At 40.4% G+C, this 27,051-nt stretch overlaps 1 protein-coding gene across 1 annotated transcript in view; it reads right to left on the bottom strand.

Moving 5' to 3' along the window:
• FCRL3 (Fc receptor like 3) overlaps nucleotides 1–27,051 on the bottom strand; it is a 60,971-nt gene that overhangs the window by 1,956 nt on the left and 31,964 nt on the right. The window contains exons 9-13 of the mRNA XM_013976235.2: nucleotides 16,226–16,504; nucleotides 15,732–15,855; nucleotides 6,109–6,132; nucleotides 3,846–3,943; nucleotides 3,566–3,634 (exon numbers count right to left, since the gene is read on the bottom strand). Coding sequence (XP_013831689.2) covers nucleotides 3,566–3,634; nucleotides 3,846–3,943; nucleotides 6,109–6,132; nucleotides 15,732–15,855; nucleotides 16,226–16,504 — 594 coding nt within the window. The remainder of the gene's footprint in view (nucleotides 1–3,565; nucleotides 3,635–3,845; nucleotides 3,944–6,108; nucleotides 6,133–15,731; nucleotides 15,856–16,225; nucleotides 16,505–27,051) is intronic.

Here is a 27,051-nt window from a genome sequence, read left to right on the forward strand (position 1 = left end):
ATGCCCCCAGATAACCAAGATGGTATGGTCACTCACCTAGAGCCAGACATTCTGGAGTGCAAAGTCAAGTGAGCCTTAGGAAAGATTGCTACAAACAAAGCTAGTGCAGGTGATGGAATTCCAGTTGAGCTATTTCAAATCCTAAAAGATGATGCTGTTAAAGCACTGCACTCAATATACCAGCAAATTTGGAAAACTTAACAGTGGCCACAGGACTGGAAAAGGTGAGTTTTCGTTCCAATGTCAAAGAAAAGCAATGCCAAAGAATGTTCAAATTACTATACAATTTAATGGCACCCCACACCAGTACTCTTGCCTGGAAAATCTTATGGAAAGAGGAGCCTCGTGAGCTGTAGTCCATGGGGTCGCTGAGAGTCGGACATGACTGAGCAACTTCACCCTCAATTTTCACTTTCCTGCATTGGAGAAGGAAATGGCAACCCACTCCCGTGTTCTTGCCTGGAGAATCCCAGGGACGGGGGGGCCTGGTGGGCTGCCATCTATGGGGTCGCACAGAGTCAGACACGACTGAAGCAACTTAGCAGCAGCAGCAGCAGCACTCATTTCACATACTAGCAAGATTTTGCTCAAAATCCTTTAAGCTAGGCTTCAGCAGTAAGTGAACCAAGAACTTCCAGATATACAAAATGTCAGATGTCCTCTGCTTAGAAAAGGCAGAGGAACCAGAGATCAAATTGCCAACATATGCTGGATCATAGAAAAAGCAATGGAATTCCAACAGAACATCTACTTCTGTTTCATAGACTATGCTAAAGCCTTTGACTGTGGATCACAACAAATTGTGGAATATTCTTAAAGAGATGGGAGTACCAGACCACATTACCTGCCTCCTGAGAGACCTGTATGCAGGACAAGAAGCAACAGTTAGAACTGTACATGGAACAGTGGACTGGTTCAAAATTGGAAAAGGAATACATGAAGTTTGTATATTGTCAGTCTGCTTATTTCACTTACATGCAGAATATATCACACAAAATGCTGGGCTGGATGACTCACAAGCTGGAATCAAGATTGCTGGGAGAAATATCAACAACCTCAGACATGCAGGTGATACCTTTTAGTGGCAGAAAGTGAAGAGGAACTAAAAGCCTCTTGATGAAGGTGAAAGAGGAAAGTGAAAAAGCTGGCTTAAAATTCAACATTCAAAAACTGAAGATCATGGCATCTGGTCCTATCACTTCATGGCAAATAGAAAGAGGAAAAGTGGAAGCAGGGACAGATTTCATTTTCTTGGGCTCCAAAATCACTGGGGATGGTGACTGCTGCTATGAAATTAAAAGATGCTTGTTCCCTGGAAGAAAATCTGTGATGAACCTAGATAAGTGTATTAAAAAGCAAAGACATCACTTTGCCAACAAAGGTCCATTTAGTCAAAGCTATGGTTTTTTTCAGTAGTCATGTATAGATGTGAGAGTTGGACCATAAAGCAATTCTTCTCTGGACACTTTCAAATGGGGGTACTGGAGAAGACTCTTGAGAGTCCTTGGACAGCAAGGAGATCAAATCAGTCAATCCTAAAGGAAATAAGACCTGAATATCCATTGGAAGGACTGATGCTGAAGATGAAGCTGCAAAACTTTGGCCACCTGATGAGAAGAGCTGACTCACTGGAAAAGACCCCAGTGCTGGGGAAAACTGAGGACAAGAGGAGAAGGGGGCAACTGAGGATGAGATGGTTGGATGGCATCACCAACTCAGTGGACATGAGTTTGAGCAAACTCAGGGAGATAGTGAAGGGCAGGGAAATCTCATCTGCCTCAGTCCATGGGGTCGCAAAAAGTTGTACACAACTTAGCAATTAAGCAACAACAACAATGTCTATATTGGTCATTTGGGAGAAGGAAGTAAATATGATTCGTTTCACTTTGCACAGAGAAATTGGAGGAGGATTCTCCAATAGCAGCTTGGGACTCTAAGATCACAAAGAAAATTCCCAGTAAGCCAAAGATTTGCAACGTTAACACTGAGAAAATTCAGTGTGTGTATTTCTTCAATCCTTCCAAGAGACTATTTGGATTTCTTTTATTTACTTAACCACCCAGTAAGTATTCAGTGAATAATGACCTCCTATTAAGCATTAGTAATTTATAAGGAAGCAAAAATGACACAAACTCTGTGCATATGATCAGAAATCTTACCATTATGGAGAAAAATAGAGATGAAAACAAATTCAACAAGTATTATAAGGACCAAGATAAAAATGCGTATTAAACTATGCTGTTGCACTAAAGAATAATCAGTTCCTCTCAGGTCAGGAGATAGGGAGGGCTGGTGGGAATCATTATGAGTTTCGTAGTGATAATTGAATTATGCCTAGAAATGTGACTAAGGGTTATAGGCCAACTAGAGGCAAGAACATTCAGTTTAGTTCAGTTGCTCAGTCGTGTCCGACTCTTTGTGACCCCATGAATTGCAGCATGCCAGGCCTCCCTGTCCATCACCAACTCCCAGAGTTCACTCAGACTCACGTCCATTGAGTTAGTGATGCCATCCAGCCATCTCATCCTCCGTCATCCCCTTCTCCTCCTGCCCCCAATCCCTCCCAGCATCAGTCTTTTCCAATGAGTCAACTCTTCGCATGAGGTGGCTAAAGTACTGGAGTTTCAGCTTTAGCATCATTCCTTCCAAAGAAATGCCAGAGCTGATATCTTTCAGAATGGACTGGTTGGATCTCCTTGCAGTCCAAGGGACTCTCGAGAGTCTTCTCCAACACCACAGTTCAAGAGCATCAATTATTCAGTGCTCAGCTTTCTTCACAAGACAGATAAGAAGCACAAAATAGCTCAGTTTGATCAAGGAAATGCTGAGAGTTTAACATGGCTAAAGCAAGGACATAAGGCAGAGCTTAGACGAAAGACAAAAGCATGGAGGGAGGCAAAGGCCGTGCTTTAAAATGAAGAATTGTTGAGGACAGTTAATCTTGACAATGATGTGATCAATTGTGCATCTCAGAGGGATCATTCTGGGAACAGATTGTTAGAAGGTTGGAAAGTTAAAGTCACTCAGTCGTGTCCAAGTCTTTGCAACCCCATGGACTATACATTCCATGAAATTCTCCAGGCCAGAATACTGTAGTGGGTAGACTTTCCCTTCTCCAGGGGATCTTCCCAATCCAGGAACCCAGGGATCAAACCCAAGGTTGGAAGGAGAACAATATTGGAAATAAAAAGAACAGTTAAAAGAATTACAATTCTTTACTCATTAGATAATAAAAGCCTTAATTTAGTAATTATGTTCATTCATTTACTAAAAAAAAGAAAAAAACTATTTAGGGGGCCTATAGTTTTCTAAGCATGAACACTAGATGCTATTGACATATTAGCAAAGAAATACAGTATCTGTCCTTAATGAATTTATCGGGTAATGACGGCAGTGTACACAAGTAAGAAGGAATAGATATGATTATAGGATTTGTATTATAAGAAGAACAGTTAATGCCTTTCATGTTGGATTCATATTTGAGATGACTCTTTGATCAAAACTCCTTTGCTGGATCTGATAAAACACTGCCGTCTTGCCTCTATTTATTTCAAGTTTGTCTTACCTGAATTTTCTTTTGTATGTTGGATGCTCCAGATCTGGGAATAAACCAGGTCACTATCTCCAGGATTCACTGTGAAGGAATAGATTACAGTTGGCTGTAGTCAAGACCTCACACTACAGACTCTTCTTCCAGTCACCAAGTTTATAACCACCTACTATCCCTGACATACGGCCAGAAATATCATTTAAAAATTGAATACGACTGAACCATGGACTATTGCTCACTCTCTCTTCCCTCCTGATTCATTCCTGGAGCTCTCTGTCCCTTAGGAAGTCCTCACCATTGTTGTACACTGGCTGCGGTTCCACTGGGTCCAGTGGCTCTTGAGGATTTGTGTTGGAGGTTCCGGAAGGTTCCTTAAACTCCCTGGGACTGTAACTATGATGAGGTGATGAGAGAGAAAAAGAGAAATGTATTTGTGGATTATATAGCATTTCGGGAAAATCAATATGCAGGAAGAGCCCAGCATGGTTATGTAAAATATCATGGCTGCTTACTCTGAGTCTGCATGGCTCTTTTGAGAAAATGTCAGAAGTACGGTGCAAGATATAGCCAGGGCAACATTACAGAAAAGACCAGCTGAGGCAAGATCAGAGGGCAAAGACTACACAGTTCAAGATCCCTTTGATAGAATAAACACTTGTATTTACCTATCTTTTAAATTATTTTCAAAAGTTGAAATGCTTCAGCATGAATTAACAGAAGCTTCTACATTCCCTCAGAAATCGGCCTTTGTCTTTTTTTAAGGTCCCTTTCAGTTTTCTACCTCATATTATAATGATATACCTTTCCTGTAAAATACTATGAAAGCTCTTCAGGAAAAGTATTTTTTTCTAATTTCATTTCGTTCCACAGTTAACATTGTTGAGTTGAACACTGCCAGCATTCAATCATAGTCTCCTGAATAAGTGTATGAGTGGGAAAATGAACAATAAGGGAATAAATAAATAAAGCCTTAAGAAAGATGATGTCATTAAGTGGTCAGTTCTCTGCTAGAGCACACTTATGGAAGAAGATAAATTAAGATGGATGGATAGTAAACAACATTAATTCCATGTATAAGTAAGTATTTTGTTGTTCAGTCGCTCAGTCATGTCTGACTCTTTGCAACCCCATGGACTGCAGCCTGCCAGGCTTCCCCGTACTTCACCATCTACCAGAATTTGCTCAAACTCATGTCCATTGAGTCGGTGATGCCATCCAACCATCTCATCCTCTGTCATCCCCTTCTCCTCCTGCCTTCAGTCTTTCCCAGCATCAGGTCTTTCCTAATGAGTCAGCTCTTCACATCAGGTAGCCAAAGTATTGGAGCTTCAGCTTCAGCACCAGTCCTCCCAATGGATACTTAGGGTTGGTTTCCTTTGGGATTGACTGGTTTGATCTCCTTGTAGTCCAAGGGACTCTCAAGAGTCTTCTCCAATACCACAGTTGAAAAGCATCAATTCTTTGGCACTTAGTCTTCTTTATAGTCCAAGTATAAGTATGCTCATTCATAACTATGTTTGAAAGTAGCCTTCCTAACCACATTTCAGTTCAGTTCAGTTCAGTTGCTCAGTCATGTCTGACTCCTTTCAACCCCATACACTGCAGCACACCAGGTTTCCCTGTCCATCACCAACTCCTGGAGTTTACCCAAACTCATGTCCATTGAGTCAGTGATGCCATCCAACCATCTCATCCTCTGTCATCCCCTTCTCCTCCTGCCCTCAGTCTTTCCCAGCATCAGGGTCGTTTCAAATGAGTCAGCTCTTCGCATCAGGTGGCCAAAGTATTGGAGTTTCAACTTCAACATCAGTCCTTCCAATGAACACCCAGGACTGATCTCCTTTAGGATGGACTGGTTGGATCTCCTTGCAGTCCAAGGGACTCTCAAGAGTCTTCTCCAACATCACAAATCAAAAGCATCAATTCTCTGGTGCTCAGCTTTCTTTATAGTCCAACTGTCACATCCATACATGACTACTGGAAAAACCATAGCCTTTACTAGACGGACATTTGTTGGCAAAGTAATGTCTCTGCTTTTTAATATGCTATCTAGGTTGGCCATAACTTTCCTTCCAAGGAGTAAGCATCTTTTAATTTCATGGCTGCAGTCACCATCTGCAGTACCACATTTATGTCATAAGAATTTGAACCTGAAAAAAAATAAATTTATTGGGGTATAATCTGCAATGTTGTGTTAGTTTCAGGTGTACAGCAAAGTGAATCTGTTATTATATATATGTGTGTGTGTATATATATATATGTATATATATATATATATGTACACCCTTTTTTAGCTTCTTTTTCCATGTAGGCCATTACAGAATATTGAGCAGAGTTCCCTGTGCTATACAGTAGGTCCTTATTAGTTATCTATCTTATTGATATACATTGTAATGTGTGTGAATCAATCTTGTTCTAATTTATCCCTCCCCACCAAGCATTTGAAAATTTAAATAAGAAATCAAGTAAAATACTTTTAAATGCACATAGTTTCATGTTCTATCTTGGAAACATAAATAAAATGAAAAGGCTCACAGCACCAGAAGCAGAAACCTTACCTAGGTGTTCTGGTGGTGGAAAGTCTTTCTGAAAAACAACAAAGGAACATTGATGATAAGTGATCTGTGTTAGAATGTCCTTTCCCAGAAATCAAATCCATCCTAGATTTCAGCTATGGCAAATCTTTGAGAACATCTGGCTCTACCCCATAGGTCATGTTATAGAGAAGGAAGGTGGGATCTGAAGAGATGTTTGTGCAGAATCACAATTACTCTCAGTCATTCAGTCAATAGAATGAACTCTACATAGTCTGTAACTGAGACAGCAGAAGCAGAAACATTAAGTTAAACTTAACGTTTAACTCTAGGCCAAGTGCTTCCCCTACTCCCACCTCTCTATTCTGACTGCAGCCCCATGAGGTGGAGACAAGCAGACTATGGCCTAGAGAGGGGTTAAAGTTAATACTGAATTGCTATACAAGTATGATTCAATGGGACTACAAGACTCTTGTAGTCAGACCTTCCTTTATCTATGACCTTGCAAGTCCATTTCAACAGCATTTGGTGCATATTGTCTTCTCCATAGCCCTTCTTTCCTTCCCTTTCACCTAATTCCAATTTATCCTTCCTCCTCCAGAGCTTCCCCTGAAGCACATAGAACCCTGCTATATTAAAATTACCATATTGCATTGTAATTATCAAATTCTGTGTTTGCCTCAAACACTGCTTCATGAAAGGGTGTGTTACTTGAAGGTACAAAATTTGTCTTAATTGTTTTTGTATTTCCTGTGCTTAGAAGTTTGAAAATATTTAATAAAGATTTGCTAAACAACTGAACAAATTAAACTATGTACTACAAGGACTAAAAAACAAGTTGACAATTACCTGAAGTGAAGTAAAGTGAAGCCGCTCAGTTGTGTCCAACTCTTTGCGACCCCATAGGCTGTAGCCTGCCAGGCTCCTCCATCCATGGGATTTTCCAGGCAAGAATACTGGAGTGGGTTGCTATGTCCTTCTCCAGGAGATCTTCCCGACCCAGGGATGGAACCCGGGTCTCCTGTATTGTAAGCAGACGCTTTACCGTCTGAGCCACCAGGGAAGACAATTACCTAATTGATGATTAAATGTAAACCTAATCTGAAAGCCTACCCCTCAGCCTTAAAAATATATAATATTTCCATCAACACTGAAATATTGAAGTCTTTCTGGCCTGTCCAATACAGCCCTCCTCCTAAGCTTCCCATGTCTGCCCTTTGCCTTTTACCTATGACTCTATATCTGTCTGGAGAAGGCAATGGCAACCCACTCCAGTACTCTTGTCTAGAAAATCCCATGGATGGAGAAGCCTGGTAGGCTGCAGTCCATGGGGTCGCGAAGAGTCGGACACGACTGAGTAACTTCACTTTCAGTTTTCACTTTCATGCATTGGAGAAGGAAATGGCAACCCACTCCAGTATTCTTGCCTAGAGAATCCCAGGGACGGGGGAGCCTGGTGGGCTGCCATCTATGGGGTCACACAGAGTCAGACACAACTGAAGTGACTTAGCAGCAGTGGCAGCTATATCTGTCTTGGGCTTCCCTGTTGGCTCAGTGGGTAAAGAATCTGCCTGCAAGGCAGTAAACTTGGGTTTGATTCCTGAATCAGAAAGATCCTCTGGAGGAAGAGATGGCAACTCACTCCAGTATTCTTGCCTGAAAAATCCCATGTAGAAAGGAACCTGTCCATGAGGCTCCTTAACAGTCACATAGTCAATCCATAAAGGTCGTAGAGTTAGACACGACTGGGCAATTAAGCATGCATGCACACTGTATCTGTCTCACCAGGCTTAGAGAACACAGGTTATTGCCCAAAGTCGATGTATGCAGGCTTGTGTGTGTGGTGAGTCACTCAGTCATATCCAATTCTTTGAGACTCCATGGACTGTAGCCCACCAGGCTCCTCTGTCCATGGGATTTCCCAGGCAAGAATACTGGAGTGGGTTGCCAATTCCTTCTCCAGGGGATCTTTCCAACCCAGGGACCAAACCCATGTTTCCTGTGTCTCCTGTATTGGCAGGTGGATTCTTTACCACTGAGCCACCTTTACATACCACAAAAAATGACTGATTAATGCCTTCAGACCCTGACTTCGGGAACCAGGTGTCCTGAGTTAAACTAAAGGCATATAAGCGTAATCCTAGCCTGTATCTCTCTCCTCTGGAATTGTAACCTCATCAGTCAACAACCAATATTCTTACTTGTAGACAGGTTAACTAATTTTAGGGTGTATCTGAGAGTCAGACTATCTCTTCATTTGCCTGAAGGAAAACAGACCCAAAACGTGGCTATTTATAATATAAGCTAATATTCACTGAAGATATTTTGGCCAGGCACTGTGCTCAGCAATTTACATAGATTGTCTCATAGTGCCTATAATGTAGATACTATTATCATGACCATCACAAAGCTAAGGAGACTGGGGTTTGGAGGGTGTTACATTACCAGAATGCTAATCCAAGCAGTTATAGAGCTAATAAATACACCACTCCTTTAGGCAACTTGGAGGAAACAATCAGGCTTAAGGAGCAGAATTCTTCATTTTTGGAAGAATTTGAAAGGCCTGAGCTCTTCCCTGAGAAGACTGGTCAATGATGAGAAGGAAGGCTTTGCTTGGAGGGAAGTACAGTAGGCAAGATTTTGAGTTGTGATAGGCAAAGGCCCTCTGATTGGTAGCCTGTCAGAATTTCTTAGTCATGTTTGACATTTAAAACAACAATTTCCCCTAAATCTGGAGGACAGAACCTCCTGCGCCTCTGCCCTCATGGAGCATATAAAACAATGATTGGTAATCTTTCCTTCTCTTGCGTTATTTGGTGTTGTACTGACAGCAATCTGTTTTTGTTTTTTAGTATTATCAACTGCAATACTCAAGTTCCCGTGTCTGCATGTCCAGTATATTACCGATTGATAAATGAAATCCAGACAGGCAATGATATAGAAAAGTAACTTTTTAAGGTAGGAGGTGCAACCAGCATTTTAAAAGTCACCAAGACGTAATGGGGACTTCCCTCACAGCTCAGTTGGTAAAGAATCCACCTGCAATGCAGGAGACCCCAGTTCGATTCCTGGGTTGGAAAGATCTCCTGGGGAAGGAATAGGCTACCCACTCCAGTATTCTTGGGCTTCCCTTGTAGCTCAGCTGGTAAAGAATCTGCTTGCAATGCAGGAGACCTGGGTTCAATCCCTGGGTTGGGAAGATCCCCTGGAGAAGGGGAAGGCTACCCACTCCAGTATTCTGGGCTGGAGAATTCCATGGACTGTATAGTCCATGGGGTCTCAAAGAGTCAGACACGACTGAGTGACATTAAAAAAAACAAAAATGTAATGGAGAGAATATGGACTTAAGGGCTAGAGAGACCCCAGTTATGCCCTAACTCTGACTTTTACTAGGTATACATGAATCTGGAAAGGTTGTTAGCTTCCTGAATTCTTCATTTCTTCATCTTCAATATAGTTATAGCAATAGTGGTTGAATTGAAGTCAAATGGACACAAAACTGGACATATTAAAAAATCACATATAATAGATTCGAAATGAATGGTAGATTTTATGATGAGTACTATCAGGGTTAGACTCTTTGCATTAGTCATAGTAAATGCTCTCTTCCAACAACCCAGAGAAGATTCTACACATGGACATCACCAAATGTCCAATACCAAAATCAGATTGATTATGTTCTTTGCAACTAAAGATGGAGAAGCTCTATACAGTCAGCAAAAACAAGACTGGGAGTTGACAGTGGCTCAGATAAACAACTCCTTATTACAAAATTCAGACATAAATTGAAGAAAGTAGGGGAACCCACTAGACCATTCACGTGTGACCTAAAACAAATCCCTTACAATTATACAGTGGAAATGACAAATAGATTCAAGGGATTAGATCTGATAGACGGGGTGGCTGAAGAACTATGGACACAGAGATTTGTGATATGGTACAGGAGGCAGTGATCAAGACCATCCCCAAGAAAAAGACATGCAAAAAGGTAAAATTGTTATCTGAGGAGGCCTTACAAATAGCTGAAGAAAGAAGAAAAGCAAAAGGCAAAGGAGGAAAGGAAAGATATACCCATTTGAATGCAGAGTTCCAAAGAATAGCAAGGAGAGATAAGAAAGACTTCCTCAGCGATCAGTGCAAAGAAATAGAGGAAAACAATAGAATGGGAAAGACTAGAGATCTCTTCAAGAAAAGTAGAGATAACAAGGGAACATTTCATGCAAAGATGGGCACAATAAAGGACAGGAATTGTATGGACCTAACAGAAGCACCTCATGTGAAGAGTTGACTCACTGGAAAAGTCTTTGATGATGGGAGGGATTGGGGGCAGGAGGAGAAGAGGACGACAGAGGATGAGATGGCTGGATGGCATCACTGACTCGATGGACATGAATCTGAGTGGACTCCGGGAGTTGATGATGGACAGGAAGGCCTGGCCTGCTGCGATTCATGGGGTCGCAAAGAGTTGGACATGACTGAGCGATTGAACTGAACTGAACTGAAATGAACAGAAGCAGAAGATATTAAGAAGAGCTGGCAAGAACACAGAAGAACTATACACAAAAATGATTTTAATGACACGGATAACCGTGATGTTGTGATCACTGGACGGGATCCAGACATCCTGGAATGTGAAGTCAAGTGGGCCTTAGGAAGCATCACTACGAACAAAGCTAGTGGAGGTGATGGAGTTCCAGTTGAGGTATTTCAAATCCTAAAAGATGATGCTGTAAAAGTGCTGCATTCAATGTGCCAGCAAATTTGGAAAACTCAGCGGTGGCCACAGGACTGGAAAAGGTCAGTTTTCATTCCAATTCCAAAGAAAGGCAATGCCAAAGAATGCTCAAACTACCACACAATTGCACTCATCTCACATGCTAGTAAAGTAATGCTCAAAATTCTCCAAGCCAGGCTTCAACAGTATGTGAACTGTGAACTTCCAGATATTTAAGCTGGATTTAGAAAAGCCAGGGGAACCAAAGATCAAATTGCCAACATCTTTTGGATCATCAAAAAAGCAAGAGAGTTCCAGAAAACATCTATTTCTGCTTTATTGACTATGCCAAAGCCTTTGACTGAGTGGATCACAACAAACTGTGGAAGGTTCTTAAAAAGATGGGAATACCAGACCACCTTACTGGTCTCCTGAGAAATCTGTATGCAGGTCAAGAAGCAACAATTAGAACTAGACATGAGACAACAGATTGGTTCCAAATTGGGAAAGGAGTACATCAAGGCTGTATATTGTCACCCTGCTTGTTTAACCTATATGCAAAGTATATCATGTGAAATGCCAAGCTGGATGAAGCACAAGCTGGAATCAAGATTGCCAGGAGAAATATCAATAACCTCAGATATGCAGATAACACCACCCTTATGGCAGAAAGTGAAGAAGAACTACAAAGCCTCTTGATGAAAGTGAAAGAGGAGAGTGAAAAAATTGGCTTAACGCTCAACATTCAGAAAACGAAGATCATGGCATCTGGTCCCATCACTTATGGGAAATAGATGGGGAAACAGTGGAAACAGTGAGAGGCTTTATCTTTCGGGCTCCAAAATCACTGTAGATGGTGACTGCAGCCATGAAATTAAAAGACGCTTACTCCTTGGAACAAAAACTATGACGTAGACATCATATTAAAAAGCAGACATTATGTTGCTGGCAAAGGTCCATCTAGTCAAAGCTATAGCTTTTCCAGTAGTCATGTATGGATGTGAGAGATGGATTGTAAAGAAATCTGAACATCGAAGAATTGATGCTTTTGAATTGTGGTGTTGGATAAGACTCTTGAGAGGCCCTTTGAACTTCAAGGAGATCCAACCAGTCCATCCTAAAGGAAATCAGTCCTGAATATTCACTGGAAGGACTGATGCTGAAGCTGAAACTCCAGTACTTTGGCCAACTGATGCAGAGAACTGATTCATTTGAAAAGACTCTGATGCTGGGAAAGATTGAGGGCAGGAGGAGAAGGGGATGACAGAGGATGAGATGGTTGGATGGCATCACTGACTCAACGGACATGAGTTTGAGTAAGTTTAAAGTTGGTGATGGGCAGGGAAGCCTGGCGTGCTGCAGTCCATGGGATCACAGATTCGGACATGACTGAGCGACTGAAGAGAACTGAACTGATCAGGGTTAGTGCTACATAAAAATTGCATACATAATATCATTTGAAAAAATATTAGGTAGCTGTAAATATCAGTCACAAAATGATGTGAAATGATGTCATTTTTCATACAAAGAAGCAGAAGGATAAAGGACCATTGATTGACCTGAAAGTAGAAGTAAGAAGACATGCTTAACCACCATCATTAAGATGGTTTTCATTAAACTGAGATCCAATTATTTGTTTATTTGCTTGATTTTCAGTATGAGCCAAAAAAAAAAAAAGGAAAACAGAATCATTTGGCCTGATAGAAAAGGAGAGTTCGTGTTATACCACAGAGAAAGACAGAAAGTAAAGGATTAGTAGTTCCAAATATAAAGTCTTGAAAGCTTATAAGCACCCAAAGCACTGAATAAAACAGTCCGTACATCCCAAGATTTCTGATCAACAAAAAAGCATTCAGAGAGAAAAGTTAAAGCAGTCACGTAAGAACAAAGTCAAGGATGATGGCAGATTTCCCGTCAGAAGCCATGCACACAAGAAGACAGCACAGCAACATCTTTTAAATATTGAAAGAAAAAATTTTTTTTCAACTTAGGAGTCTATGCCAGCACAAATATTTCTCACCAATGAATGCAAAACGAAGACTTTTACAGTCATACAGAAGCTGAGATGATTAATCACTAGCAGACCCATCCTACAAAAATCTTTTAAGCAGAAAAAAAAAATGATACCAGATGAAAATATGGATACACATAAAGGAATGAAAAACATTGAAGTGTTAGCTGTATGAGTAAATGTATAATATTTTTAAACTATATGTAAGCTTCTTTTTAAAATAACTGATTGTTTACAAAGGTAGTAACAATGTACCAGGGAAGGGAAAAATGGAGTACCCAATGATAATATTCTCATGCTATACATGCAGTGATACAATGCCACTTGTAAGTAGACTGATAAGATAGATATGTATACCATACACCTTAAAATAACCACTAAAATAACAAAACAAAGAGTTATACAGCTAATAAACCAACAGAGGAAATAAAATTGAATCACAAAAATACCCAAGAGGGTAGACAAAAAAAGGAAATGGAAAACAAAGAACAAATGAAACAAGCAGAGAGCAAATAGGGAAATAATAGACATAGGACCCTAATTGTATCCACAATCATATTAATGTAAATGGTCAAAGTTTTTAAAGTTAGAAAGTAGAAACAGACTGCCATATTGGATAAAAAACAGAATTAACCATACGCTATCTATAAAAATATGCTTTAAATATAGAAAAACAAATAGGTTAAAATTTTAAAGAGTGGAAAAAAGAAATATCAAGCATATTAATTCTATGCATACATGCTCAGTTGTGTCCAGCTCTTTGTAACCTCATGGACTGTAGCCCTCCAGGCTCCTCTGTTCATGGGCTTCTCCAGGCAACAATACTGGAGCAAGTTGCCATTTCCTCCTCCAGGGGACCTTTCCAACCCAGGGATCAAACCCACGTCTCTTGTGTCTCCTGCTTTGCCAGGCAGATTCTTTACCACTGAGCCACCTGGGAAGCCCAACATTAATTATATAGCTTTTTATTCCTGGTAGTATAATTTACCTTGAAATATTATTTGATATCAATATATTAATATAGGCTCCTCTTTCCATGGGATTCTCTAGGCCAGAATACTGGAGTGGGTAGCCATTCCTTCCTCCAGGGGGTCTTCCCAACCCAGGAATCAAACCTGGGTCTCCTGCATTACAGGTATATTCTTTACTACCTGAGCCACCAGAGAAGCCCTATAGTTAATACAACATTAATTAATTTTTATTAATATCAAATAGTGTTTCAGGGTTAAATGATACCACCAGGAATAAAAAGGTCATAAAGTCATAAAAGATAATGTGGTCATTTCATCAAAAACACATAACAGCGATAAATATTTGTGCACCTAATAATAGAGTTTCAAGATATATGAAGCAAATCTGATAGGATTGCAAGAAGAAATGAAAAAACCCACAATTACTGTTAAAGATTTTCATATCCTTCTCTCAATAATCAATAAAGTAGGAGAAAAAACAGTACAGATATCAAAGACTTCAACACTATCAATCAAATTCACCAACAAATTCATACTACAAGAAATGTTAACAAGAAATCCTTTAAGCAGAGATAAAATGATACCATGTGGATGTATATATGTACAAAGAGGAATGAAGGATTCTGGATGTCTTAACTAAATGGATATTACCTTGACATCCAGCCAGAAAAAGAAATGATAAGAAATAAAGCTACAAAATCAATATCCATTATGAACATAGGTGCAAACATTCTTAACAAAATTTTAGCAAATCAAATTCAAAAATTATAACCAAGTGAGGTTAACCCCAGAAATGCAAAGCTGTTTCAACATCCAACATTCAAAATCCAAAATCTGTATCAATAGACTAGAAAATAAAATCATATGATTTTCTCAATGTAGAAAAAGCATTTGTTCTATAAAAACTGTCAGTAAATTACAATTAGTAGGGGCTTCTTCAGCCTAACAAACAGTAGCTACAAGAAATCCACAGCTAAGATTATCATATGTAAACGGTGAAAGTTCAAATACTTCCCCCTCCCTAAGCTCAAGAACAAAACTAAGACGTCTGTTCTCTTAACACGTGTTCAACATTGTACAGGAGGTTCTAGTCAGTACACTACGGAAAAAGAAATAAAAGGAATCGAGATTGGAAAAGAAGGTATAAAATTGTCTTTATTCATAGATGACTTGATCATCTGTGTAGAAAATCTGATGAAATTGACAAAACTAATAAGTGTGTTTAGCAAAGTTGTAGGATATGAGACCAATATAGAAAAACCAATTGAATTTCTATACACTAGTAACAAGGGGCTTCCTTGATGGCTCAGATGTTAAAGAATCTGCCTGCAATGTGGGAGACCTGTTCAACCCCTGGGTTCAACCAGTTCCCTGGAGAAGGAACTGGTAATCCATTCCTGTATTCTTGCCTGGAGAATCCCATGGACAAAAGAGCCCAGTGGGCTAAAGTCCATAGGGTCACAAAGAGTTGGACATGGCTGAGTGACTAACACACACATAATAGCAACAAACAATCAGAAACTGAAAATTTAATTTCATTCTCAGAATATCTTAATTTTATCTAAATATCACTATATTTAAATGGTATTTAAATATATTTGAGTTTATGGATTGTTCCTATGGCTATTGTTTATTTCTGTTGTTGTTACGGATGAAAGACTTTCTCTTTCATTCTTTTTATTTTCACTAAGCTTTGGACTGAGGTTGGAACAGTAAATACTTAACTTCTAATTTTTAAATGAAAACAAAACTCTACTCTTTGATTTAAAACTCAAATGAAACACATGGACTAACAACTTCATTAAGAAATTTGTTCTGCCTTTTTATCTCTGCCAATCTGTGTGATCAGTACTTGGAAAAGAATAATCAACCTTTGTAGGATGCACTACACAAGTCGAAATAATAATAGCAATGGCAAAAGTCACAACATCAAAGAGTGAGATATAGCCACGTACCTGAATTCCTTTGGGTCCTGAAGTAATGCACCAGAGCAGCAGTAGCAGCAAGGCCAAGGATGCTCAGTAGCCCTGCGGTGACTCCCTCAGTGATAAGTGTTGTTGTGTTACTGGGTGGTCCTAAGTGAAGAGACCTATACTTGAGCTCAGTGCCAAATATATTTCATCCAGACAAAAACTATGTAAGTGTGGGACTAGCTATATATTAGGACAGGTTTTTGCCAGGTTCTGATTTCTCAATTGGAATCATTTCCAGTATAATTTGTAATTTTCAAAATAATAGCACAGGGAAAGTGATTGCCAGAATCTAACATTAAAATTTATTTCTTTTCCCTTCTCTGTCCCCATGAAATCAGTACCAATCTCCAGAAGCCCCAAGCCTTGGTTTCATGTTAATAACTCTTTGACATTGGGAGGATTTGTACAGTCTATTGGAGAAATATTTTATTGACTATAAATGTAACCTGTAGCCCAGGTACCACCAACCTACCTATGATGCTGAGTATCACCATCTCACTGTGCTGTACCCCCAGGCCATTGTCAGCCCCACAAGAGAAGTTTCCAGAATGCTCTGCCATCAGAGTGAGGTTGAAGGATGCTCCTCCTCCAAAGGGGGCCTCTCTGCTTCCCAGTGTGACATTCTTGTAATAAAACCAGTACAGGATCGGGGGAGAGCCTTTTTGGGCCTCACAGTGAAGCTCTAACACATCTCCTGCCACAGCCTGGGGCCCAGCAGGGCTGAAGGTGAAGACAGGATGAGACACAGGAACTGAAAGAGGCAACATAGCTTATGAGCCGACTTGGTTAAGTATGTACAAAATAATTTAATAAAGGAAATATCCATCATAGTTCAGTAGTAGAAGCATGGGCTTGGAATTCAGGAAAACCTGAATTTAAATCCCATCTCTGCTCTTTATTAATGGCAGAGACAGGATTTAAACTCAAATTCCTTGGCAGCTCTCGTGGTAAAGAATCTGCCAGCAGTGCAGGAGACCCAAGTTCAATCCCTGGGTCTGGAGAAGGGAATGGTTACCTACTCTGGTATTCTTACCTGGAGAACTCCATGGACAGAGGAACCTGGCAGGCTACAGTCCATGGGGTCACAAAGGGTCAGACACAGCTGAGTGAATAACACTTTCACTGCCCTTTATTAGCCCTATGATCTTGGTGTTTTAAAACATTTTGCTTTCTCCAAGTCTCAGTTTATTCCTTTGTAAAGTGAAGGTAATAGTAAGAATCATGTATGTAAAGCACTCAGTAAATGCTAGCTACTGTTGCTGAGAGGAATAATTACTAACAGCAAGGTTTGTTGCTCCATATTACTAATTCCTGAGACAGCTTTAAACCTAGACATCCACACCTATTTGAAGTATCCTCTACTCAGTTACCTTGCTTTATTTTTCTACTTAGCACTAGCACTAACATCTATCAATCTGTTATTTATGTATCGATCTATTTACCATTGTTATATATCTGATTCCCCCAACAGAATGTAAGTTTCATAAGAACAAGGACTTAACTCTGTTCATTTTTGTATTTCCAACTGCTAGAATGCAATGGCACCCCACTCCAGTACTCTTGCCTGGAAAATCCCGTGGACGGAGGAGTCTGGTAGGCTGCAGTCCATGGGGTCGCAAAGAGTCAGACATGACTGAGCGATTTCACTTTCACTTTTCACTTTCATGCATTGGAGAAGGAAATGGCAACCCACTCCAGTGTTCTTGCCTGGAGAATCCCAGGGACGGCGGAGCCTGGTGGGCTGCTGTCTATGGTGTCGCACAGAGTCGGACACGACTGAAGTGACTTAGCAGCAGCAGCAGAATTTTGCCTTGGCATGTAATAGTTTATCGATAATTGGTGAATAAGTGGATAAGTAAATTAATCTATATTTGGCACCAAAATATCCAGATACAGCAATAGCAAGAAAGATTTCCATTTTAATTTGTAATTATAGAAATAGGGAAGCCAGGAAAAACAGAAAATCATTATGTTTTAAATTAATATATGGAATTATTCATCAATAATCAATTAATGTGAAATGTGAACTGTAAGATTGCTGATTCTGTTAAGTTGTGAGGAAACCCAGGTAAACCAATCTGTGCACAAGTGCTTTATATATAAACTGTGAGCTTCATTGGCAAGAGAAGTTTGGCAAGGATCTAAAGCTTAGCTTTGCATCTGAAATTGGGTAGAGGGGGTAATGGAGGCAATCACTTAAATGGGGATAATTCAACTGAAAAATGCACCATCTGCTGGCTGTAAGGCAGATGGTACCAGTGGTCTCATCTGGGTAGAAATGCCAAGTCGTGCTTTTGTAAAATTCAGACGGCTTGGGTTTTGCCCTTGTGTACACCCTTTACAATATACAGTGACTTGGGCCAAATGCCAAGGGTCTCAGGGGTAAGTCTTTATATGCTTGTGCATCCCAGTTTTCACCCGTGTCACCACTTCATATATTTTTATTCAATTTGTATTGCTGTAAAATATACATACATCCCTTAAAATATTCCACCATAAACTTTGAAGTGTATAGTGAAGCGGTATAAACACTTTCATAACACTGTGAAACCAACACCATCAATTTCCATAACCTTTTTCTTGTAAAACTGAAATTACATACCCATTAAACAATAAGTCCCTATGCTCCTTCTCCCCAGCCCCTGACAAACATCAGCCTACTTTCTGTTCCTATGATTTTGATTACTCTGAATATATTATATAAGTGGGATCATATATTATTTGTCTACTTTTGACTGGTTTATTTCACTTACCGTAATGACCTCAAGATTCATCCATGTTGTTGCATGAATCTGAATGTTCTTTCCTTATAAGTCTGAATAAATTCCATGTCATATGTATATAACACTTTGATTACCCATTTATCTTTTAATGGACACTTGGGTTGTTTCCATGTTTTAGCTATAATGAATAATGTTCTGTACATGGGTATACAAATGTCTTTGTGAGAATATATTTTCAAATTTTTCTCTTTTTTTTTGGGGGGGGGAGGGGGTACTATCCAGAAGAACAATGGAATGGAGAAGACTAGAGATCTCTTTAAGAAAACTGGAGCTACTAAGGGAATATTTCATACAAAGACAGGCACAATAAAATGGCAAGGACTTAACAAAAGCAGAATAGATTAAGAAAATGTAGCAAGAATACACAAAAGAGCTATACAAAAAAGGTCTTAATGACCCAGATAACCATGATGGTATGATCACTCACATAGAGCCAGACATCCTGAAGTGTGAAGTTAAGTGGGTATTAGGAAGCATCCTATAAACAAAGTTAGTGGAGGTAATAGAATTTCAGCTGAGCTATTTCAAATCTTAAAAGATGATGCTGTTAAAACACTGCACTCATTATGCCAACAAATTTGGAAAACTCAGCAGTGGCCACAGGACTGGAAAAGGTCAGTTTTCATTCCAATCCCAAAGTAAGGCAAGGCCAAAGAATGTTCAAATTACTGTACAATTGCACTCATTTCACATGTTAGTGAGATTTTGCTCAAAATCCTTCAAGCTGGGCTTCAGCAGTATGTGAACCAAGAACTTCTAGATGTACAAGCTGGATTTAGAAAAGGCGGAGGAACCAGAGATCAAACTCCCAGCATACACTGGATCATAGAAAAAGAAAGGGAATTTAAAAAAAAAATCTCCTCTGCTTCATTGACTATGCTAAAGCCTTTGACTGTGTGGATCACAGCAAATTGTGAAATATTCTTAATGAGATGAAATACCAGTCCATATTACCTGCCTCCTGAGAAACCTGTATGCAAGACAAGAAACAGCAGTTAGAACTGGACATGGAATAATGGACTGGTTCAAAATTGGGAAAGGAGTACACTGAGGCTGTATATTATCACACTGTTTATTTCACTCATATGCAGAGGACATCATGTGAAGTGCTGGGGTAGACGAATCTCAAGCTGCAATCAAGATTGCTGGAAGAAATATCAACAACTTCAGATATGCAAATGATGCCACTTTAATGGCAGAAAGTGAAGAAGAACTAAAGAGCCTCTTTGATGAAGGTAAAAGAGGAGAGTGAAAAAGTTGGCTTAAAACTCAACATTCAAAAAACTAAGATCATGGCATCCAGTGCCATCACCTTATGGCAAATAGATGGGGAAAATGAGGAAACAGTGTCAGATTTTATTTTCTTGGGCTCTGAAATCACTTCAGACAGTGATGGCATCTACGAAAATAAAAGATACTTTCTCCTTGGGAGAATAGCAACGACAAGCCTAGACAATGTATTAAAAAGCAGAGACATCATTTTGCCAACAAAGGTCCATATAGTCAAAGTTATGGTTTTTCCAGTAGTCATGTACAGATGTGAAAGTTGGACCATGAAGAAGGCTGAGTGCCTAAGAACTGATTCTTTCAAACTGTGGTGCTGGAGAAGACTTTTGGAAAGGAAGGAGATCAAACCAGTTAATCCTAAAGGAAATCAGCCCTGAATATTCATTGGAAGGACTGATGCTGAAGCTGAAGCTCCAATTCTTTGGCCACGTGATTCAAAGAGCTGACTCACTGGAAAAGATCCTGATGCTGGGGAAGACTAAAGGCAAGAGGAGAAGGGGGTGACAGAGGATGAGATGGTTGGATGGCATCACTGCCACAATGGACATGGGTTAGAGCAAACTCAGGGAGATAGTGAAGGTCAGAGAAGGCTGATGTGATGCAGTCTATGGGGTCACAAAGTGTCAGGGATGACTTAGAGACTGAACAACAACAACTCACAAGTGGAATTTATGTGTCTTATGGTAGCTCTATTTTTAATTTTCTTAGGAACTTCTGTAGTGGTCTCAATAATGATTTTATCATTTTACATTCCCACCAAAATTATGTAACATTTAGAATCAAACTCCATACCCACCAGAGATGCTCAGAGGGCTCAAACAAAACCTTGTGTGCACCAGGACCCAGAAATCCCACAGAGACCAGAGTGCCTTTGAGTGTTTGAGTATCTCCTGTGAAGGCAGAGGTCAGCAGTTGCCTGCTGCAGGGACAGGGACTCTAGCTTGCTGCAGCAGATCTGGGTCATGCAGCCTGTTGCATAACCCTCTTGAAGGAGGTCACCATTAGCCCACCATAGAGCCACTGAGCAGATGACCCACAAACTGCAGAACAATTATACAAAAGAAATTCTTGCACTGTTAAGAAAGTTCTAGGACCTACAACAGATTTCTCAACCTGGGGATCCTACAAAGGGACTGACAACCCCCAGGGAATTTGACTTTGGAGGCCAGTGGGATTGATTACAAAACTTCCACAAGACTGGATAAACAGGCTCTTGGAGGGCACAAACAAAACCTTGTGCACACCAGGAGCCAAGAGAAAGGAGCAGTAACCCCACAAGAGACTGAACCAGACTTGCCTGTGAGTTTCCAGGACTCTCTAGTGGAGGTGTGGGTCGACAGTTTGGCCTCAGGCCAAACAACAGGGAGGAAACACAGCCCTGCTATCAACAGAAAGTAGGATTAAAGATTTACTGACCATCAGTTCAGTTCAGTCGTCCAGTTGTGTCTGACTGTTTGCTACCCCATGAATCACAGCATGCCAGGCCTCCCTGTCCATCACCAACTTCCGGAGTTAACTCAGACTCACATCCATCGATTCCGTGATGCCATCCAGCCATCTCATCCTCTGCTGTCCCCTTCTTCTCCTGCCCCCAACCCCTCCCAGCATCAGAGTCTTTTCCAATGAGTCTACTCTTCCCATGAGGTGGCCAAAGTACTGGAGCCTCAGCTTTAGCATCATTCCTTCCAAAGAAATCCCAGGGCTGATCTCCTTCAGAATGGACTGGTTGGATCTCCTTGTAGTCCAAGGGACTCTCAAGAGTCTTCTCCAACACCACAGTTCAAAAGCATCAATTCTTTGGCACTCAGCCTTCTTCACAGTCCAACTCTCATATCCATACATGACTACTGGAAAAACCATAGCCTTGACTAGATGGACCTTAGTCGGCAAAGCAATGTCTCTGCTTTTGAATATGCTGTCTAGGTTGGTCATAACTTTTCTTCCAAGGAGTAAGCGTCTTTTAATTTCATGGCTGCAGTCACCATCTGCAGTGATTTTGGAGCCCCAAAAAATAAAGTCTGACACTGTTTTCACTGTTTCCTCATCTATTTCCCATGAAGCGATGGGACCAGATGCCATGATCTTCGTTTTCTGAATGTTGAGCTTTAAGCCAACTTTTTCACTCTCGTCTTTCACTTTGATCAAGAGGCTTTTGAGTTCTTCTTCACTTTCTGCCATAAGGGTGGTGTCATCTGCATATCTGAGATTATTGATATTTCTCCCAGCAATCTTGATTCCAGCTTGTGTTTCTTCCAGTCCAGTGTTTCCCATGATATACTCTGTATATAAGTTAAATAAGCAGGATGACAATATACAGCCTTGACACACTCCTTTTCCTATTTGGAACCAGTCTGTTGTTCCACGTCCAGTTGTAACTGTTGCTTCCTGACCTGCATACAGATTTCTCAAGAGGCAGGTCAGGTGGTCTGGTATTTCCATTTCTCTCAGAATTTTCCACAGTTTATTGTGATCCACACAGGCAAAGGCTTTGGCATAGTCAATAAAGCAGAAATAGATGTTTTTCTGGAACTCTTTTGCTTTTTCCATGATCCAGCAGATGTTGGCAATTTGATCTCTGGTTCCTCTGCCTTTTCGAAAACCAGCTGGTACATCAGGAAGTTCACAGTTCACGTATTGCTGAAGCCTGGCTTGGAGAATTTTGAGCATTACTTTGCTAGCATGTGAGATGAGTACAATTGTGTGGCAGTTTGTGCCTTCTTTGGGATTGGAATGAAAACGTATCTTTTCCAGTCCTGTGGCCACTGCTGAGTTTTCCAAATTTGCTGGCATATTGAGTGCAGCTCTTTCACAGCATCATCTTTTAGGATTTGAAATAGCTCAACTGGAATCCCATCACCTCCACTACCTTTGTTCATAGTGATGCTTTCTAAGGCCCACTTGACTTCACATTCCAGGATGTCTGGCTCTAGATGAGTGATCACACCATTGTGATTATCTGGGTCGTGAAGATCTTTTTTGTACAGGTCTTCTGCGTATTCTTGCCACTTCTTCTTAATATCTTCTGCTTCTGTTGGGTCCAGACAATTTCTGTCCTTTATCGAGCCCATCTTTGCATGAAATGTTCCCTTGGTATCTCTAATTTTCTTGAAGAGATCTCTAGTCTTTCCCATTCTGTTCTTTTCCTCTATGTCTTTGCATGATCGCTGAAGAAGGCTTTCTTATCTCTTCTTGCTGTTCTTTGGAACTCTGCATTTAGATGTTTATATCTTTCCTTTTCTCCTTTGCTTTTCACTTCTCTTCTTTTCAGTTATTTGTAAGGCCTCCCCAGACAGCCATTTTGCTTTTTTGCATTTCTTTTCTATGGGCATGGTCTTGATCCCTGTCTCCTGTACAATGTCACAAACATCATTCCATAGTTCATCAGGCACTCTATCAGATCTAGGCCCTTAAATCTATTTCTCACTTCCACTGTATAATCATAAGGGATTTGATTTATGTCATACCTGAATGGTCTAGCAGTTTTCCCTACTTTCTTCAATTTAAGTCTGAATTTGGTAATAAGGAGTTCATGATCTGAGCCACAGTCAGCTCCTGGTCTTGTTTTTGTTGACTGTATAGAGCTTCTCCATCTTTGGCTGCAAAGAATATAATCAATCTCCTTTTGGTGTTGACCATCTGGTGATGTCCATGTGTAGAGTCTTCTCTTGTGTTGTTGGAAGAGGGTGTTTGGTATGCCCAGTGCATTTTCTTGGCAAAACTCTATTAGTCTTTGCCCTGCTTCATTCCGCATTCCAAGGCCAAATTTACCTGTTACTCCAGGTGTTTCTTGACTTCCTACTTTTGCATTCCAGTCCCCTATAATGAAAAGGACATCTTTTTTGGCTGTTAGTTCTAAAAGGTCTTGTAGGTCTTCATAGAACCGTTCAACTTCAGCTTCTTCAGCATTACTAGTTGGGGCATAGACTTGGATTACTGTGATATTGAATGGTTTTCCTTGGGGACGAACAGCGATCATTCTGTTGCTTTTGAGATTGCATCCAAGTACTGCATTTCGGACTCTTTTGTTGACCATGATGGCTACTCCATTTCTTCTGAGGGATTCCTGCCCACAGTAGGAGATATAATGGTCATGTGAGTTAAATTCACCCATTCCAGTCCATTTTAGTTCACTGATTCCTAGAATGTCGACATTCACTCTTGCCATCTCTTGTTTGACCACTTCCAATTTGCCTTGATTCACTGACCTGACATTCCAGGTTCCTATGCAATATTGCTTTTTACAGCATCGGACCTTGCTTTTATCACCAGTCATATCCACAGCTGGGTATTGTTTTTGCTTTGGCTCCATCCCTTCATTCTTTCTGCAGTTATTTCTCCACTGATCTCAAGTAGCATATTGGGCACCTACTGACCTGGGGAGTTTCTCTTTCAGTATCCTATCATTTTGCCTTTTCATACTGTTCATGGGTTTCTCAAGGCAAGAATACTGAAGTGGTTTGCCATTCCCTTCTCCAGTGGACCACATTCTGTCAGACCTCTCCACCATGAGTGAACATTGAGATTTTAGGAATCAGTGAACTAAAATGGACCAGCATGGTTGAATTTAATTCAGATGACCATTATATCTACTACTTTGGCCTGAATTCCTTAGATGAAATGGAGTAGCCCTCATAGTCAACAAAAGAGTCTAAAATGCAGTACTTGGGTGCAATCTCAAAAATGACAGAATGATCTCTGTTCATTTCCAAGGCAAGTTAAAGTCACTCAGTCATTTCCGACTCTTTGCAACCCCACAGACTATACAGTCCAAGGAACTGTCCAGGCCAGAATACTCATGTGGGTAAGCCTTTCCCTTCTCCAAGGGATCTTCCCAATCCAGGGATCAAACCCAGGTCTTCCACATTGCAGGCAGATTCTTTACCAGCTGAGCCACAAGAGAAACCCAGGAATACTGGAACTGGTAGACTTTCCCTTCTCCAGCAGATCTTCCCAACCCAGGAATTGAACTGGGGTCTCCTGCATTGCAGGTAGATTCTTTACCAACTGAGCTACCAGGGAAGCCCAACCATTCAATATCACAGAAATCCAAGTCTATGCCCCAACCACTAATGTGAAGAAGCTGAAGTTGAGTGGTTCTATGAAGACCTACAAGACATTCTAGAACTAACAGCCAAAAAAGATGTCCTTTTCATTATAGGGGACTGGAATGCAGAAGTAGGAAGTCAAGAAACATCTGGAGTAACAGGCAAGTTTGACCTTGGAGTAAAAATGAAGCAGGGCAAAGGCTAACTGAGTTTTGCCATGAGAATGAACTGGTCATAGCAAACACCCTCTTCCAACAACACAAGAAGACAACTCTCTCATGGACATCACCCAGATGGTCAACACCGAAATCAGATTGATTATATTCTTTGCAGCTGAAGATGGAGAAGCTCTACACAGTCAGCAAAAGCAAGACTGGGAACTGGCTGTGGCTCAGTTCATGAACTCCTTATCTCCAAATTCAGACTTAAAGTGAAGAAAGTAGGGAAAACCACTAGGCCATTCAGGTATGACCTAAATCAAATCCCTTACGATTATACAGTGGAAGTGAGAAATAGATTCAAGGGATTAGATCTGATAGACAGGATGCCTGAAGAACTATGGATGGAAGTTTGTGACACTGTACAGGAGGCAGTGATCAAGACCATCCCAAGAAAGAGACATGCAAAAAGGCAAAATGGTTGTCCAAGGAGGCCTTACAAATAGCTGAGAAAAGAAGAAAAATAAAAGGCAAAGGAGAAAAGGAAAAATATACCCATCTAAATGTAGACTTCCAAAGAATAGCAAAGAGAGATAAGAAAGCCTTTTTCAGTGATCAATGCAAAGAAATAGAGGAAAACAATAGAATGGGAAAGATTAGAGATCTTCTCAAGAAAATTAGAGATACCAAGGAAACATTTCAAGCAAAGATGGGCTCCATAAAGGACAGAAGCAGCATGGATCTAACAGAAACAGAAGATATTAAGAAGAGGTGACAAGAAGACACAGAAGAACCATACGAAAAAGATCTTCATGACCCAAATAACCATAACGGTGTGATCACTGACAACGATTACACAAGGATTCCAATTTCTCCACATCCTGGCCAATACTTGTTATTTTCTGTTCTTTTTTATAGTATCCATCCTAATGAGTATGAGGTGGTATTTCATAGTAGCTTTCTTTGATTTGAATTTCCCTAATAATTAGTAATGTTGAGCTGTGTGTGTGTGTACTTAATAGTTATTTATATATCTTCTTCGGAGAGATGCCTATTCAAGTCTATTTACTCTTTTTTTAATGGATTCCCCATGACCCCAGTTCTGACCCCTACCCCTTAACCTGCAGCAGCAGAGTCCACAAACTTTCCAGCAAGAGACAAGGCTGAGGTGCCAGTCTCACCCTGGCTCCCATCCTGCCCTTTCTTTCTCCCTGCGTTGGTGAAACTATGACTCAGGGGATCCCAGACATGAGGGAAGAGCCCACCATCCTGGGGCACCGGGTGACGATAACAGCATCACTTCGGGGGCAAAGCAGCAGTAACCCCAAAGACACAAGAAGCGATAATAGAGCCTCACCTTTTGCAGAGACGGGGGAAGGGTGGAAAGCGACTACTCCCAAATATAATCAGAGTAAGCCTAGGTGTGAGAAAACAGAAACGTATGCCATAGCACCGCCTACTGGAAGACAATAGAAAGGCCTCTAATTTCTAACTACATCAAACGCACCAGGCGAGGAAAAACTCAAGTACCATGAAGAATCACAGTAACACTGTACCACAAAAAGAAAATGGCAATTCTCCAGAAACCAAACTTACTGTCATAAAATATTATAATCTAACTGATAAAGAATTCAAAATGGCTGTCATGAAGAAACTCAGAAAGCTGCAAGAAAAATCAGAAAGCCAGACTAACAAGCTCAGAAATAAAACTAGTAAACAGAAAAAATACCAGAGACATTAAAACTCTAAAAAAGGAGCCAAACAGAAACTTTGGAATTGAAGAACTCAGTAAATGTTAAAAATGATGTCTTGGAAAGCTTTGGAAATAGATTAGACTGTATGAAAGAGAGAATTAGCAGGCTTGATGATAGAAATTTAGAAATGCTACAAGTATATGAGGAGAGAGAAGTAAGATAATTTAAAAATGAGGGAATTCTCCAGAAGCTATATGACTCTTTTAGGAAAGGCAACATTAGAGTAAGGGGTATCCCAGGAGAAGACAGGGAGAGGGGAAGTCTCAGTTAT

The sequence above is a fragment of the Capra hircus genome, chromosome 3 (genome assembly GCF_001704415.2).
Source record: "Capra hircus breed San Clemente chromosome 3, ASM170441v1, whole genome shotgun sequence".
In the NCBI taxonomy this organism is placed as follows: domain Eukaryota; kingdom Metazoa; phylum Chordata; class Mammalia; order Artiodactyla; family Bovidae; genus Capra; species Capra hircus.